The sequence below is a fragment of the Globicephala melas genome, chromosome 4 (assembly GCF_963455315.2).
Source record: "Globicephala melas chromosome 4, mGloMel1.2, whole genome shotgun sequence".
Lineage (NCBI taxonomy): Eukaryota > Metazoa > Chordata > Mammalia > Artiodactyla > Delphinidae > Globicephala > Globicephala melas.
In genome coordinates this window covers 31,901,757-31,920,253 of record NC_083317.1, presented here as the reverse complement: position 1 = coordinate 31,920,253, position 18,497 = coordinate 31,901,757, and the positions used below count along the sequence as shown (strand labels likewise).

Below are 18,497 nucleotides of genomic sequence, written 5' to 3'. Positions count from 1 at the left end.
GATTAACATCCATGCACCTTTAAGCAGCTCTAAGTAAGAAAAGATATTTATTCATACAAATTTCAGGCATACGTTGAATGTAAATGGTCAAATTGTAGTTCAAGAATTCTTTTTAATAAGGTAGATAATCTTAGAAGGTCAAGTAATTAAAAAGAAAAAAAACCTCTTTACAGAGCTACACGATTCCACTCTATGAATGTGCACTTAATTTAGCTTCATTTAGGTTAAGGATGAGAATTGGTACATTATGTATATCTATAGAGTACATAACAACTGGTATAAAATAACAGCAGCACTTGGGATATCAGCAAATTGTCTCAAATAGGACAATGACTCCATGCTTTTGATTCAGGGTAATTTGTTTCATCTCCTTCAGAACCTCCACATTTTGTTGTGAAACCCCGTGACCAGGTTGTTGCATTGGGACGAACTGTAACTTTCCAGTGTGAAGCAACTGGAAATCCTCAACCAGCTATCTTCTGGAGGAGAGAGGGGAGTCAGGTATGACCTTGTTCTAATATTTCAATCAGTAAAGATGAGTGCCAGATATATAACAAAAAGCAACAAATTATTTAGTCACATATCTGTCGCTTTAAGAGAACTGAGAAATCTCTGAGTGACCTAAACATTTCAGCAATAAAAGAGAAGACAAAATTTCCTACCTTGTTTTAATTCTCAAATTTTCCCTGCCTAGTTTTGGTACAGAGAGTGGTATGTAGAATAGTAATTGTTTTATTGTATAAAATTTACCTTTATTTCCAATTCAACCACATTTTTTTAAAAACTACTTTTTTTCTCAACTTAATTACTTATAACTTTTTATTATTCAGATTTGTAATTATATGTTAAAAGAGATTTACACACATTTAAAACAAAGATGATAATTAGTCAGTGCAATTTTTCTGAAAGCACCAGGAATCTGAAGTGTCTTCTTTGCTTCTTTATGTTTTATCTATCATATATCTATCAATTAAAAATTCATCAAACTATATGAAAGTCTCTTTAACATAGATGTCATATTGGATATAGTTCAGTATATTCTAATTCTTTGAAAACTGTAATATGTGGTCACCATTTGCTATCAAGTTCTACTCTCTATATATTTTTATAAACCAGAATTTTCTATATATATTGAAGCTAGAATATAGAGATCTGTGGTCTTAAAAATTAAGTTCACTATTAGGCTTCAGCTTATTAAAAAGGGAATTTTGAAACACTTTTACTTTAAAAATAATAGGAAACTTTAAAATAGGTTTTTTTTTAGATTTTTTAAAACATCTTTATTGGAGTATAATTGCTTTACAATGATGTGTTAGTTTCTACTGTATGACAAAGTGAATCAGCTATATGTATACATATATCCCCATATCTCCTCCCTCTTGCGTCTCCCTCCCACCCTCCCTATCCCACCCCTCTAAGGTGGACACAAAGCACCGAGCTGATCTCCCTGTGCTATGCGTCTGCTTCCCACTAGCTATCTATTTTGCATTTGGTAGTGTATATATGTTCATGCCACTCTCTCACTTCATCCCAGCTTATGCTTCCCCCTCCCTGTGTCCTCAAGTCCATTCTCCACGTCTGCATCCTTATTCCTGTCCTGCCCCTAGGTTCTTCAGAACCATTTTTTTCTTTTTTAGATTCCATATATATGTGTTAGCATACGGTATTTATTTTTCTCTTTTTGACTTACTTCACTCTGTATGACAGTCTCTAGGTCCATCCACCTCACTACAAATAACTCAATTTCATTTCTTTTTATGGCTGAGTAATATTCCATTGTATATACGTGCCACATCTTTATCCATTCATCTGTTGATGGACACTTAGGTTGCTTCCATGACCTGGCTATTGTAAAAAGTGCTGCAATGAATATTGTGACACATGACTCTTTTTGAATTATGGTTTTCTCAGGGTATATGCCCAGTAGTGGGATTGCTGGGTCATATGGTAGTTCTATTTTTAGTTTTTTAAGGACCCTCCATACTGTTCTCCATAGTGGCTGTATCAATTTACATTCCCACCAGCAGTGCAAGAGGGTTCCCTTTTCTCCACACCCTCTCCAGCATTTATTGTTTGTAGATTTTTTGATGATGGCCAAAACACAAATTTTTTCTTATCTCTTAGTGACTTCAGTTCTTCAGTAAATGGACACATTTCCCTTTACTTGTTTTCTGATACTTGTAAAAAATTATTCTCATTCATTTTTGATACAGTTATTCCTAACCTCTTTTAGTTTTTGCTTAAATCAACCTTGGGTGTGTTGCTTTATGATCTTGCTTCTACTATGTTCATACAAATAACACACAGTGTACTGACTGCACTCACTAATCATTTGTATGCAATGCCATCAAGTTCAATATAATTTTCACTTTGGTAGGCAAATATCAACTTGACTATTGTACAGAGGCTGTCATGTAAGTTCTAATACCTCAGTTGGTTCTAATACGTTTCATTTGCCCTCAAAGGACTAAATTTGCTGACAGCAAATTAAAGACAAGAAAAAAACAAAATATTTTAGTAGAACAGGAAAAATTGAAAGTGTATTATATAAGAATATCAAGTAGCGATAATAGTAAATCCACTAGCAGTTCTTCTTAGTAGAGTAATATTTAAATGATTCATTTAGTTATTTAAATAAATTATTCATTGTCACCTAAAATCTGTTTCAAACTTTGAAATAATTTTGATTTGGTTTGGTTTGATTTAATGATATAACTCACTGTTACCTAAAATTTTGTCATTGGACACATTTCCATGCAATAGTAGTTAAGCCTTTGTAAATGACAAATGTTAAAAGGCACCTAAACTTTTAAAAAGTAGCAAATTTATTTGATTAGAAGAAATGTTGATATTCTTTATTTCATGAAAAACAATGACATGATATGTTTTTTACATGAAATATACACTCTCTCCAATGAGCATGATATTTTGATTCATAGAGAGAAATTTGTACCACAGAATAACATCACATTTTGTCTTGAGTTTGTTTTTAAGATAACTTTCTGCAAAAATAAAACTCCATTATGAATTCTTAAATTCAGTATTTGATTAAAAATTTATAATAGATGTGCCCACCATTTAACCAGAAAAACAAGAAACTGTTAACAATTTGATAGATTAGTGAACTTTTATAATGGACAGGTAACAGGCATAGTTATAATGGTGCCTAAATGATATTCTTAAACTTAATTTGTCAGAATGTGTTTAAATTTTAATGTTGTTTTTATACATGAAAAGATTTAGAGTTTAGAATCCTAATAGGCACATCTATGTGAAACAAAGCTTTTGACTTTGTTTTGGTTAAATATGTAAAACTTTTAATTCTAATGGTATCTAACATCCTTTTATATCTAGTATTGTTTGAAACTGAAATTATAAAGGCATATATCCATATTTAGAATTCATTTAAATTTTCAAATAACCCTATTTAAGGCTAGATCATTAAACCTTGTGCATTTATATGTTTATGTGTGTGCACATCTATATCTGGGTATGTTTTAGAGGATATTTAGCTTATTTGCATACACAAGTATGTGTGTTTGTGTGTATGTAAATGTTTATACATCTATTTGTAAATATATGTATGTATGTATGCCAACATGTTGGAAACTAGCAACTAACCTATTGTTATTCTTTCCTCCCAAATTCTGGGTTCTAGAATCTGCTTTTCTCATATCAACCACCACAGTCATCCAGCCGTTTTTCAGTCTCCCAGACTGGTGACCTCACTATTACTAATGTCCAGCGATCTGATGTTGGTTATTATATCTGCCAGACTTTAAATGTTGCCGGAAGTATCATCACAAAAGCATATTTGGAAGTTACCGATGGTAAAGTAGAGCATTTTATTTCAAAATGTCCAAGTTTGGCTTAGGGTCTAAAGAGAGTGCCAGTAAATGCATTTATTTTCAACTTTGTATCCTTTCTTACAGCAATTTTGGTGTAATGTGAAAAGGATGAAGGTACAGTGATTGAATGTAAAATCATTCTTATTTTAACTTGGCTATACTATAAACTTCTAGCATCAAATTACATTCATAAAAGCCTAGCAATTATACAAGGAAAGTTTACACTGAGTAATTGTACGTAGGACTGTGTCCATGTTTTGGAAAATGAGAAGTTATTTTAAAATCTCTTAGTGTAAAATATCATCCTTTTTCTTTCCTCCCTACTAAGGAGATAAGATGAATTGTTGACAAATCCAACTCACAATTCATGATGAGTAAGTTTTTCTTAGTAATGTGGTTTTGTTCTATTTATCAACTCTTCTAAGCATGATTAATTAATACCAAATATATTATAAAAATGCAGTAATGGAGAAAATCTCCAAACCATAAGATGGAGAGTAGTAAGAAGAAAAGAAACTATAAGTAAGCATGTAAATATATTAAATATATATACATATGTGTATATAACGGGTTTCCCTGCTCTCCAAAAGTAGAGCATTCCTATGAAACCTTTTGTAAGCCAAAGAAATGGCATCAAGTGAAGAAGCAATTTCCTCTTTTCATAAAAATGAAAATCCAGTTCAGATTTATTTTGATTAGTGGGCACATGTACTAATGTAGGTCTTTCATAAAAGCAAAGTGGCTTAAAATGAACTTTCAAAAAATGCACAGTACCTGTATACACATATGTATATATACATAAAATAAACATATATACATTCTTTTTGTTGCTGTATAGTATTCCATTGTATAAATAGCTCACAATTTATTTTTGGACCCTTTATTGATGGGTTGTTTTCAGTTTAGGGCTTTTATTAATAAAGCTAAATATTTCTGTATAAGTCTATGGGTGGGCGTGTGCACTCAGTTATCTTGTTTGCCTTTTGGTGGATGCATATACTCATTTTTCTCTCTCGTTTTTTTTTTCATTTTCCCATGTATTCCAGATACAAATCTTTGTCCGATATATGTATTATAAATATTTCTTCCCAGTCATTCTATTAATGATTTTGTTTGTTTGTTTGTTTGTTTGCGGTACGTGGGCCTCTCACTGTTGTGGCCTCTCCCGTTGCGGAGCACAGGCTCCGGACGCGCAGGCTCAGTGGCCACGGCTCACGGGCCTAGCCGCTCCGCGGCATGTGGGATCTTCCCGGACCGGGGCATGAACCCGTGTCCCCTGCATCAGCAGGCGGACTCTCAACCACTGCACCACCAGGGAAGCCCTCTTAATGATGATTTTAAGGCTTAAGTAACTAATTTTAATGAGGACCAATGTATTGTTTTTTTTTTATACGTGGTGCTTTTAGTTCCCTAATCTACCTTGAGACTGTGAGGATATTCTCCGGTGTTTTTTCTGGAATCTTTATTGTCTGTACTTTTGAGATTTAAGTTTTTAATCTGTCTTGAACTAATTTTTGTGTATAGTGTAAAATAAGGGTCAAAATTCCTTTTCTTCCCTTATATGGATACTAATTGTTTCAGCATCACTTATTGAAAAGACAGCCCTTTCCCCACTGAATTGCAGTGGCATCTTAATCATAATTCAAATGAGCATACATGTAGTGGCCTACTTCTGTTCTCTCTGTTATATTCCATTCATCTATTTATGCAAGTATGTATGGTCTTAATTATTATAGCTTTGTAGTAAGTCTTACACACTGTTAGTGTAAGTCTCCAACTTTGTTTTTCTTGTTTTGGGTTGGCTGTTAGAGGTCCTCTACATTTTTTTTATAAATTTTAAAATCAACTTTTCAATTTCCATACACACACACACACACACACACACATTTTAACATCCTAAACAAACAAAAAAATCAGAATTTTAATTTTGATTCCACTTAAATTATTGAACAATTTAAGGAGAATTAACATCTTAACAATCTGAGTCTTCCAATTTAGGGAATTTATCTGTCCAATCAAGTTAAATATATACCCAGTATCCACCAAGGTCTGACACATGGTAGACTCTCAATGGATATTTTTTGAATAAGTGAATGAAACAAAGAAGGAAGGAATGAAGAGCTAGCTGTTGGTTAAGTCAGAATTAAAAATTAAGATTGTCTCACTCAAAAGTCTACACTCTTAACACTATCTATGATATATATTATATATCTACTGCCCTAATACGTTAGAATGACCTAAAATGTTTTTACAGTTTCTTACATACATTAGAGCTATTAAGTGATGATTGTGAAGACCATGTAATGAATATAATGATTAATATAATCAATATATAGGAAAAGTAGAACATAGATTTGCACATATGTTTATGATTGCAACTTTATAAAGCAACTTGTATGTAAGGATATACATTAAAAAAGGCCAAAGAAAACTATAATAAAATATTTTCAAATATCTCTTATTATTCTCATAATTGAAAGCAAAACTTTCTAGGTGCCTTTTGACATGGCCTTATGGTGAATGGTTATATTTGTGAGCATAGATCAAGCATGTCAACTTTTGCTAAACTAAAATGAAAACAAAACTCCTAAATTTGTGGATTTGGGGTTCATCCCTGATAGCCAATTCACTTCTAAAAGTTTCATCTTACAGTCTCTGGGGAGATTTAAGGTGATTTTGTGTTTGGTACTGTATTTTTAGTTTTGTTTTCTTTATTTTGGAGTCCATCAATATTGTACAAACAACTTACAACTATGGACTCATTCTTCATAGGTAAACTGTACTTACTGTGAGTGCTGATAATATCAGTATTTACTTATTACCAAATCAAGTCGAAGAGAGGTAATAGGCAGAGTATTTTCTGGAAACTATTTGACTTTAGTTTCTTGACTTTCTTTCTTTACTATTTGCAAACAGAACAAAGGCAAAGGCAGAATAAAACATGAGACACAGAATATGGTAGAGTAGCAGCTGTCTTTGAAATGTTTTTCTGTAGCTGAGGCCTACCCCAAATCCTGTTTGACACAGGAACATAGAAATTCATATAACCTATTTAATTGAAAATGTTTCTTCTCTTAATTACTAGAACGTAAGAAGTAGTTAGTGATGATTAAATGACGTATAAAATCTAAAATCACTTGCATTAATCTCTCAAAAGTGATTGATATACAGTGGAAAGAGCATTAACTTTCTAATTACTAGCTATTTGCCAATGACTAACTCTTTGATTTGGACGAGTCACGTGAACTTTCAATGTTTCAGCTCCCTAATTGCTGAAATGAGGTAACAGTTTACAGCCTAACTCATGGGTGTTGAGATATGTTTACAAACTGATGGCAATTGTGATATATGACTCTGATGTTTGCTGGTTTTTAGATGTGAATTTTACATATTTAAACCAGTCAGTGTGTGTGTTATTCTGTATTCTTTTTCACCTAAAATTATTTTATGAATATTTTTATATGTATTAACATAGATTTTATGATTATTATTCTTGAGGTGACAAAAAATATGACTTCTGATGAAATACTCTCATTTCTTAGGGTCTTTAAATCTTTCATTGAACATGTGGAAAACTAGGTAAACTTTTATAAACGCTGCTCTAATAGGGTTACATCATCTGTTACACTCCTCATATCTGTACCACTACCACCACCATCACCACTATACTGATATTTATAATAAGAAATTTTTTTATTGGAGTATAATTGCTTTACAATGTTGTGTTAGTTTCTGCTGTACAATGCAGTGAATCAGCTATATGTATACCTATACCCGCTCCCTCTTGGACCTCCCTCCCACCCCTCCCATCCCTCCCATCTAGGTTGTCACAGAGCACCAAGCTGAGCGTCCTGTGCTTTACAGCATGTTCCCACTAGCTATCTGTTTTAAGCATGGTAGTGTATACATGTCAATCCTAACCTCCCAATTTGTCCCACCCTCCCCTTCCTCCGCTGTGTCCACATGTCCGTTCTCTACATCTACGTCTCTGTTCCTGCCCTGCAAATAGGTTCATCTGTACCATTCTTCTAGATCCCACATATATGCGTTGATATATGATATCTGTTTTTCTCTTTCTAGCTTACTTCACTCTGTATGACAGACTGTAGGTCCATCCACATATCTACAAATGACCCAATTTTGTTCCTTTTTATGGCTGAGTAATATTCTATTGTATATATGTACCACATCTTCTTTATCCATTCATCTGTCGTTGGACACCTAGGTTGTTTCCATGTCCTGGCTTTTGTAAAGTTATTCAATGCCTCCTTTGTGCCAGGCATTATGCTAAGAACTTTAAACAGTTCAATAATTTCAAATCTGACTTCTTATTTTACAGATGAGGAAACTGAGGCAGAGAGTGGTGAAAAGATATACCCAGATCCTTCAGATACTAACTAGCAGAACTGAGATTTTAAACAAAAGTTTGACACTACCAAATGTAAAATGGATAGCTGGTGGGAAGCAGCCGCATGGCACAGGGACGTCAGCTCGGTGCTTTGTGTCCACCTAGAGGGGTGGGATAGGGAGGGTGGGAGGGAGACGCAGGAGGGAGGAGATATGGGGATATATGTATACATATAGCTGATTCACTTTGTTATTCAGCAGAAACTAACACCATTGTGAAGCAATTATACTCCAAGAAAGATGTTAAAAATAAAACAGAAAAACAAAAACAAAAGTTTGCACTGTCCAGTATGGTAGGCACTTGCCACATGAGGCTATTTAAATTTGAATCAAAATTACTTAAAATTAAGTAAAGCTACACATCCAGTTCCTCAATCACACCAGCCACACTCAGGTGCTCAGTAGCATTTGAAGCTCTTGGCTTCTGTACTGGAGAGCACAAATACGGAACATTTTCTTTTTACAGTGCTATGTCCTTCTGATTACAAAGTCCATGCACTTACTTTCTTTAAATCATATTTCTGTGTCTTACACATCCTATTTTATTACCTGATAATTCATTTTAATAATCCAAATGTGAGATATTAGACTCTATTTGAAGTTTTTCTCATAAATCCTAAACTTAGTGTTGACTGCTAAATGTACTACACATCTTAATTTGTGTAACTTTGAACATTTCATCAGTATTTTATTCTAATCTGTGACAACACCAAAATGTTTCATTGTCTTTACCTAAAAACATAAAATTGCTTTAGTGAACTTTTTTACCTCTGATTTACATATTACTATTTTATAGAAAAGGATCGTGATATCACAATTCATATAATTGTCTAGCTTTTTGCAATTAGCAAAGTACATGGAATATTTGTTATTCCATTTATATCTTCATAGCAATCCCCTGAGCTGGTTAGAGCAAGTATTATTATCCTCATGTTACAGGTAAAAAACCGAGACTTAGATAATTTAAGGAACTTGCCTAAAGACACATGACAGATGGTGTAGCCTGATAATCAACCCTGCTTCTCTTTTCTTGCTTTATTTTTGTAAAGTACCCAGTGTAAACCGGGAAGAAATCAATAACAGAGAAACAACATCATTAAACTGGGTTAGGATAGGATAAGGAAGTGAGGATGACTCTAAATATGATGCAAATATCAAAGAACTGTAAAGGTATAGAAAGTTGAATAAATCCCCGGATATTGGATTGTTTCTAAATATAACAAGACTACGAAATGTAAACCACTCTGTTACTGGATTTTATTATAATCAGTTATAAAGAAACACTCTGTTACTAATTCAATTAATATCTGGAAATAAATATTCGTTCATTCTTATAATCAAGGGAACACAGGTGGTAGAGTCTTGTAAAAACCCCAGTGCACTAAAACACTTATCATTATTTTTTCATACTTACCAGGAGGGGCCTCTAATTTGATTTGAGCCAAAATCAACAGATAATGTAGAAAAGATTAAACGATTCTAAGCAAAGGAATTATTGGCTTACATGTTTCATCCATGGAGTATCTGAAACACTCCTGCCAAGTTTCAAACTCCAGCCTTCTAATATACCTCCACGGTATTAACAGATTTCACACCAGCAACCAAAGATGGAAGAGAATTGGAAGGGTGGAGTGAAACTGCACAGTTGCTGATTTCACTTTCTTGCTTTCTTGTTTTTCTTAGATTGAATGCCCAAAACTAATAATTATTGCATGATAAATGAGGAACAAATTGAAGTGTGACTCCAGCTTGTGAGAAATCTTTGGCGCATAAAACTTTGAACATGACACATCCAGCTTTGCAAATGGTTGCATCCAAAATTTAGTCACTCTGGCAACCAGTTTTGTTTAATCAGGCAATTTCTTAGAGTTGTGTTTTGAATATTTGTGACTTAAAATATTTTAAACTAATATTCAGAATTTTAAAGTTTAATAATGAAAAATGAACTTTATTTTTAATGTTTATTCATTTAAAAAACTATCTATGGAATTTCACCTAAATTGCCTATGTCAGGAGATCAGAACATCTCTCTAATGCAGGATTTATACTAGTTCCACTACAATTGTTTTGGATTTTTTCCTAGAATTATGACTTTATTATCTCAGATAGAGTTTTTAGGTTTTAGATTTTTTCATATAATAAGAGTAATTTTATTTATATGTTATAAAAATGCCTTCCATTGTTTCCTTCCATGGGACATTAAAACTGTTAAGGTGATAGATTTAGCGAAAGTGCCTTCCCATTCCTATAATTCTGATATGGAAGTGTGTTATATCCTGGGTTAGGATATCCACTTCAATTATATTTTTGGATTAGCTTACCAAGAATATTTTTAGACAGTTTTCCAGTTTCTCTGAATTCACTATGTACTCTTTTAATAGAAAAAATTCCAAGATAAAAAGAGCTCAGTCATATTGATTGATCAGTTATCAAAATCCAAAGCACATTTTTGAATCTAAAATTGTCAAGCATGCTGGTATGATACCATCATTCTTTCTGTTGGACTCAGAAAGATTATCAAGTTGGTTTGGGGTCATTTATGAAAATCTGTCTTATACGTTTCCTTGGGGTAGATGGGTTTTTTGTTGTTTTGTGTTTTACGTATTTTAAAGTTTAAAAAGCACAGTATTCCATTTCTCTCCACTATACATTTCCTTCACCATCCACAATCCTTATTTAGTCTCTGAACTCTTAAGTTAAGTAGGTCCCTTGACAATGCAGCAAGCCTAGTCAGTGGTTGGTCATTTGAAAGGAGTACATTTTAATATTCTGAATCAGTGCATCATAGAAATGCATTCTGAATAATGCATGTCTCCTACTTTAATTACTTGTTTAATTAGTTTGTTTCAAAGCCTAGAGCAACTGCTGTTGTTCGGATGATTAGAAAATTGCTTCCAGTTGCAGAAATCTATTTCCTGTTGTTTGTTCTGGCAGTGATCGCAGACCGACCTCCCCCAGTCATTCGACAGGGTCCTGTGAATCAGACTGTAGCAGTGGATGGTACTTTAGTGCTCAGCTGTGTGGCCACAGGCAGTCCAGTGCCCACAATTCTGTGGAGAAAGGATGGAGTCCTTGTTTCAACCCAAGATTCTCGAATCAAACAGCTGGAGACCGGAGTACTACAGATCCGATATGCTAAGGTAACTTGAAATGACACCCTGGGTTTCCCATTTTGTTCCACTTTGGTTTTGCCTCCAGCAACTAGTGTTGAAGTCTCAAATTTTAGAATCAATGAAATGTTAATAACAGTATTAATATATTTTTTATTTGATGCGTTATTCTTTCAGACATTTCACTGTGTATATTAAAGATGATTTGACTCATAATTTAACCCATGGCAAGTAGTTTAAGGTTTTATATGGAGGAGAAAAGGATGAGGATTTATGGGAGATAAAAATACCTTCCAAGTGGTGATGTGATGCATTCATTCCGTATAGCATTTTTCAAAGATATCTTCCAGTATCATATTATGTGCCGTGTACTTGAAGAGTTCTTTTATTGTGAATATTTGGTTCAGAATTTTGCAATTACAGAATACTCTGCATGCAAACAATAAAGCAATGTACACATTGAATGTACATTTCAAATCAGAATATTAAATGATGAAAGCCCACAGGTTTGTGGGAACAATTTAGGGATTTACCTTCCCAGGGCATCACATCCCATACCTGTTCTTTCAGGACTGTGTTCTTTTGCTTTGATTTTTGTTTTCATTTTAGATCAAGATCAGACAAGCTCATGAGGCATATGAAAGAATAGCCTTGACAGCAATAAACATAAATTTCGATTGCTTTATTGCCTATTGTGGGCGGCTTCTTTGGAGTTTTGGATCAACATAGCAGTTCATTTTATGTGCCACGAAAGTTAATATGTTGTACTTTTATGTGACAATGATTGTGACTTTGTTATTACAATTGCCAGAGCAAGATGACAGCGTTTTTGTTTTATCTAACATTATTTGATGATAGAATTATTACCTTAGGCAGAGGTATATGGGTTCATTATGGTACTGATGATTTTAACATTGAACATGTGACCTGTGTTTGTTTTCTGGCAGTCAGTCTTTCAAAGGAAGAGAGAGCATCATTCCAGCTGGAGTTTGACTTTATACTTACCAAACTGCCTTAAGTTACAGGTTAAAAAAATAAAATGAGAAAAAAGAGTGAATGCTTTAAGAAGAAATCATTTTGTGTCTATCCATTTTCTATAAATATTTGTTTATCTCTGATATCCATATGGGTGTAACTCACATAATATATGAAATAGCAAGAATAGTCACTGGCTAAATTTTATTAGCCCTATTACGTGACTTATTAAATATAAAGCTATAAATTAGTAATAAAGATTAACCCTTTGAAATTAAAGTTATATAGCTCATTGTTTACTGTGCGACACAGAAAATGGTGATGTTAATGCACTTAAATATTATATTTTTATTATACAGTTAGAATAACATTTTTGTCTTCTGTCTTCATGCAATATTTTACTTCACATTCAATAAAAACAAATTAAGAGGCAGTTTCTGGTTAGTGCTTTTTAATGCAAGTTATCCATATTCATGGACCATATACAAAACTATAATTGCTTTTTCAGCCCAGTGAGCTCTTGATTGTTCCAAATATTTATTTTGCATCTGTCTTCTCAGCTGGGTGACACTGGTCGGTACACCTGCATTGCATCAACCCCCAGCGGTGAAGCAACATGGAGTGCTTACATTGAAGTCCAAGGTAAATTTAATAGTATTTTACCTTAAAATAAAGCTTTTGTTTACTCACTGGTAAAAAGATGAAGAGCATGTCTTGATGTTTGAGTAGGTGGATGGGTATGATATCTACATTTATGTGCTTATCTGCGTAAACATCTTTTTCTTCTTTGTTAGAATTTGGAGTTCCAGTTCAGCCTCCAAGACCCACCGACCCAAATTTAATCCCTAGTGCCCCCTCAAAACCTGAAGTTACAGATGTCAGCCGAAATACAGTAACGTTGTCATGGCAACCAAATTTGAATTCAGGTGCTACTCCAACATCTTATATTATAGAAGCCTTCAGGTAGAGTGAAGACGATGTTTCCTAGTTGTTCTCTCTTTTGATTTACCATTAAATATGCATGTTCTAACTTGTGTATCTATCCTTAGCCATGCATCTGGCAGCAGCTGGCAGACCGTAGCAGAGAATGTGAAAACAGAAACATTTGCCATTAAAGGACTCAAACCTAATGCAATTTACCTTTTCCTTGTGAGGGCAGCAAATGCATATGGAATTAGTGATCCAAGCCAGATATCAGACCCAGTGAAAACACAAGGTAAATATTGATTTACTCAGCCTTGAGACATCTACTTATCTTTAGATGTTATAATTTTACAAGTAACTCATTTGTACTACATGCTAGGATTGTATATTTAACATAGATCTATTATCCAAGTTGCTCAATTAATTTTTAATACACAGTGTCTGCATACTTTCTTATTTTCTGGACTAAGCACTCCAAGACAAGATGAATAACAGAGAAATGTTTCTCATTTTATAAATCACAAATCCAATGAGCAAAAATATTATGTGAATATTTTTGTATTATTTTCAATTTTTTGATTTTTAAATATGACTATATGTGGGTGTAAAATTTTAATCACGTAATTGTTTTTAAAATTGAGTAAATTTTATGTATGTTGAGATTAATACTCATGACCTCCTGGATGAGTTTTGAACATTGCAACCATTGCAAAAATAATTTAGGTCTGTATGTTGTTTCGCCTATCTTTCATTGCCAATCATGTGAACCATGATATATTAAACTTTTAAATGGAAATCATGTATATTTTCGTCAAAGCTGGGTTAAAGAAACAGATAAAAGGAAAAATGAACATGTTGAAGCTGCTTCTAAAAAGATTTGAAACTGGAAATTTCTTCACTTGGACCACATTCTGGATACACTGCTTTTTATTGTCTTTCATGAATAGGAATTATTATTATTATTATTATGTGTGTGTGTGTGTGTGTGTGGTACGCGGGCCTCTCACTGTCGTGGCCTCTCCCGTTGCGGAGCACAGGCTCCGGACACGCAGGCTCAGCGGCCATGGCTCACGGGCCCAGCCGCTCCACGGCATGTGAGATCTTCCCGGACTGGGGCACGAACCTGTGTCCCCTGCGTCGGCAGGTGGACTCTCAACCACTGCGCCACCAGGGAAGGCCAGGAATTATTTTTAGCTTTCAACAGATTATTATCTCCTACCCACCCTCTTGCTCCTCCTGTTATTTTAATGTTTTAATAGTAGTAAAATTTATATATTAAAAAAAGATGAATTTGAATCAACCTTTACCTTTTTTTAAACATATTGTCATCACAATTAAAATATACTTTATTAATATAAGATTAATAAAGAAAGGTAATTCTAGATGGTAGGAATTAGAAATATAAAATTCTTTTCTCAACATACAGAGGAATCATAATGTCTCTATCTTAATTCATATATTTCCAAAGGAAAAATGGAAACTTAGTTACAGTGACAGAAACAAATTGCACACAAAAGTATTGAAAGATTTAAATTACTTTTTCCTGGTTTGGGAGAGGGTCTGCCAGCCATGTTGCATGTTTTGTCTTCTCCAGTGAGTATATAAGCAATCTTTTGGGAAGGACTTTTTGTTTCAGAATTCACTGAGAGAGCAAACTGAGTTGTAGAACATGCCCATGTCTGTTTCTTGCTGTGTGAAATCAACACACCCAAATGCATATATTTGCTATTATGAGTCACTTCACCAGTAGCTTTAATATTCTTGGAGCCTGCCTTAAGGCAGTTTGAGGTTTTCAATATTAGATACGCATTTGTAAAGAATGCAGAAGCTATGACAGCTGTAAAGTGAACTTAAACTTTTGTCCCCAGTACAGTGGCCTCTACCCAGTAGACCTTAGGAAAAGTTTTTCATTAACTGCAGTTCTGTCACATACTCATATGAATGATTTTGTAAAATATATCCTCAACTCTTAAGCGAGGAGGTAGTCAACATCTTATCAGTGAGTTAATTTAAGTTTTTTAAAAAATTTAATCAACTTACCTTTATACATGATAGCTAGTAGAACAACTTAAAGGAAACAAACCCATGTCAACTGGAAAACTGGAAACATAGTGAAACAGTCATACAATTGTGAAATCAAAGAATTTTTCATCTCAGCTCTTCAACCTACTAGCAAGTTAGTATGTTCCCTGAGCATCGGCTCCCTCATCTATATAATGGGGCTAAAAAATCCCTACTCCACAAGATTGGACAAGGATTAAATTAGCCAATTTATGAATATACAGGGCTCATATTTCTTTTATATTATATGCCATAAGACTGTCATTGGACTTGTATTTCTTTCACTGTCTGGAATAAAAACAGAGGAAGTTCATAAAATTTGAGAAACACAGCTAGTGTGCTGAGTGAGAAAACCAGAATTAAATGTATCTCGACAGTCTGGAATGATGGGCCAGCACTAACAAGATTAAAATTAATGGAGCAAATGTATAAGTCTGGTACTTGAACTTAGGTTTAAAAAATTAGCTGTAGGGGCTTCCCTGGTGGCACAGCGGTTGAGAATCTGCCTGCCAATGCAGGGTATACGGGTTCGAGCCCTGGTCTGGGAGGATCCCACATGCCGTGGAGCAACTAGGCCTGTGAGCCACAACTACTGAGCCTGCGCATCTGGAGCCTGTGCTCCGCAACGAGAGAGGCCACAACAGTGAGAGGCCCGCGCACCGCGATGAAGAGTGGCCCCCACTTGCCACAACTAGAGAAAGCCCTCGCACAGAAACGAAGACCCAACACAGCAAAAATAAAATAATTAATTAATAAACTCCTACCCCCAACATCTTCTTTTAAAAAAAAAAAAAAAATTAGCTGTAGAAGAATAGGCTGAGGCTACTCGGCTTAAAAAGAGAGTACATGAGTGTGTGTCAGGTGCGTCAGGATGACTTCAGTGTTGGAAGTCAATTAGCACACCTGTCTGAGCCAACGGAGTGAGTAGTTGTCGAAGAAACAAATCTAGTCTTAGCAGAATTATACGCAGATCAAAATCTGAACTGGTCAGATCACGAAGGGAGTAATGTGTCCTATTTTGAGCACTGCATTTTCAGGTAGACTTTTAAGAGGAAGACAGTGAGGATGGTTGGTGAGGCGGCACTAAAGGCTGAAAACCACATCATTGGAAAAGAAATCCAAAGACTTGGCACATTTAACCCCCAAAATAACAACGTTAGACTGGGCTTGACTTTTTCTTCCTTAATACTTTAAGAGTAAGATATGCTTATTCTAACTCCAGGCACCAAAACAAGCCAATGAGTGGAAGTTAACATTGAGGCAGATTTCATCGTCTAGTACTTAGACTGCTTTTGAGACACACCGAAGCCGAGCTGAGTCAGGCCATAGCAGGAGCCTGGGGAAGAACCTGGGAAAATCCAGTTGAAGGGTACAGGACGTGTAAGCAGTTAGGAGAAGAGCCAGGGGTAGAGGGAATTCAGGAAAGACTTGTTGGAAGTTGATTCACGAGGGAGCAGGCATAATTTCTTTAATTACTTCTGCAGCATGGCTGCAAAAATAGTCTTCCCCAAGTGGGCATTTCTATGAATGAGCTTGGTCTTAAACTTGCACAGATCCAGGGCATGGTTTCCTGTTCAGGAGTCAGGTAGACCTAGGTCGCAGTTGGAGTTGGAGCCCTGTCCCAGTGTAATCAAAATGTGCTTTCCCAAACACAAGATTTGATAATGCAAGGAAGATGACATGAGCACCTAGCAAGTGGGAGTGGGCTGGGGGGTAGACATTGCTGAGATGAGGGTAGTTGTTGCCACTGTTAGTACTATTCTTTATCCATGTTCTGTCCACACGGCATTCTTGAGCCCTATCTTTTAAAGAATATGCACACAGACATAGAATGTACAGAATATGTGTATACTATAGATAATAAGAGACCAGTTATTGTAAATAATGAAGGGGGGCCTGGATAATGCCCCCCCCAGAGATTATGTATAGGGAGCTCCAATACTGGGGAAATAATGGGAGTAGAATCATATCTGAGATTTCCTCCAAGTTTAATTCTGAATGTTGGGAAGACCTTTCACATTATAATACCTTTCTTTCAGGAGGAGAAGGAAAGCAAGAACAATAAAGGGACCAATTAATACATGTCTCAATATTACATTATTAGACATTACTTTCCATTTTTCTTTCCAATGAGGAATTTTCTAAAATAATATTCTATTGCCAAAATGGTTACACTAGGGATTTTTCCTAGATTTCATGAAGGGATTAGCTGGCATGTTATCTCAACCAGAGAAATTAGAGATTGCCATGCAAATTATAGTAGTTACCTTTTAAAATGATTACTAAGACACTTCCTAAAAGGTAGACGATTCCCTGAGGATGGAAGTTTACATGTGAGAGAACATGTTTAGAAGCTAATATAATATGTTTGATATGTGTGTGTTTTCCATACAGTAATTCACTTTAACTCAACTAATGTTTATTAACACATTCTATATGTATGGAACTGTGCTAGATATTCTGGGTTCATAAAAATTGACCCAATCCCTACCTTCAAGAAGAGGACTTTATATGCCTTAAAAAATGCAGTTCTCACAAAAATCCCCTCCTCAGAAGTAGCTTCCATTGATATTGCCATTTGACAGATGAGGTAACTGAAAATAGTGAGGTTAAGAAATCTTCCCAATATTACATAGCTGTCGAGTTGCTAAGTTGGGGAAACTTATTTCTGTCTTATTCCAAGAGCTCGACTCTTACCCTAGAGATAGATGGTAGCTAAAGTTGTAGGAGCAATGGAGACCAGTAGAGAAGTAAATCTGCCTGAGATGGAAAAGTTACAATCAAGTGCTTTCTGACTCTAGTCTGTGAAAATAGGTAGCCTGAAGACCGATATGAGCCAAAGCTATTCCAAAGGCCTGATAAACTATGAGAAGCCAAAACTATCTCAGGTTTTCTCATTTTGCTTATTTTTACGTTTATAAATGAAGGTTATTACATCTAAGGGTTTTGAATAGCACTCTTCTTTTTGCGGTACGCGGGCCTCTCCCGTTGCGGAGCACAGGCTCCAGACACGCAGGCTCAGCGACCATGGCTCACGGGCCCAGCCGCTCCGCCGCATGTGGGATCTTCCCGGACCGGGGCACGAACCCACGTCCTCTGCATCGGCAGGGGGACTTTCAACCACTGCACCACCAGGGAAGCCCCTGAATAGCACTCTTGTTCTGTCTTGTCT

The 18,497-nt window shown here is 35.2% G+C and overlaps 1 protein-coding gene across 12 annotated transcripts in view; it reads left to right on the top strand.

The window, feature by feature from the left end:
• The window catches only part of ROBO1 (roundabout guidance receptor 1), a 1,111,527-nt gene that overhangs the window by 1,026,723 nt on the left and 66,307 nt on the right, over window positions 1–18,497 (top strand). For all 12 annotated transcript variants that reach the window (XM_060297918.1, XM_060297919.1, XM_060297925.1 and 9 more), the window contains 6 exons: window positions 377–501; window positions 3,659–3,830; window positions 11,190–11,395; window positions 12,901–12,982; window positions 13,135–13,303; window positions 13,390–13,556. In XM_060297918.1, coding sequence (XP_060153901.1) covers window positions 377–501; window positions 3,659–3,830; window positions 11,190–11,395; window positions 12,901–12,982; window positions 13,135–13,303; window positions 13,390–13,556 — 921 coding nt within the window. The remainder of the gene's footprint in view (window positions 1–376; window positions 502–3,658; window positions 3,831–11,189; window positions 11,396–12,900; window positions 12,983–13,134; window positions 13,304–13,389; window positions 13,557–18,497) is intronic.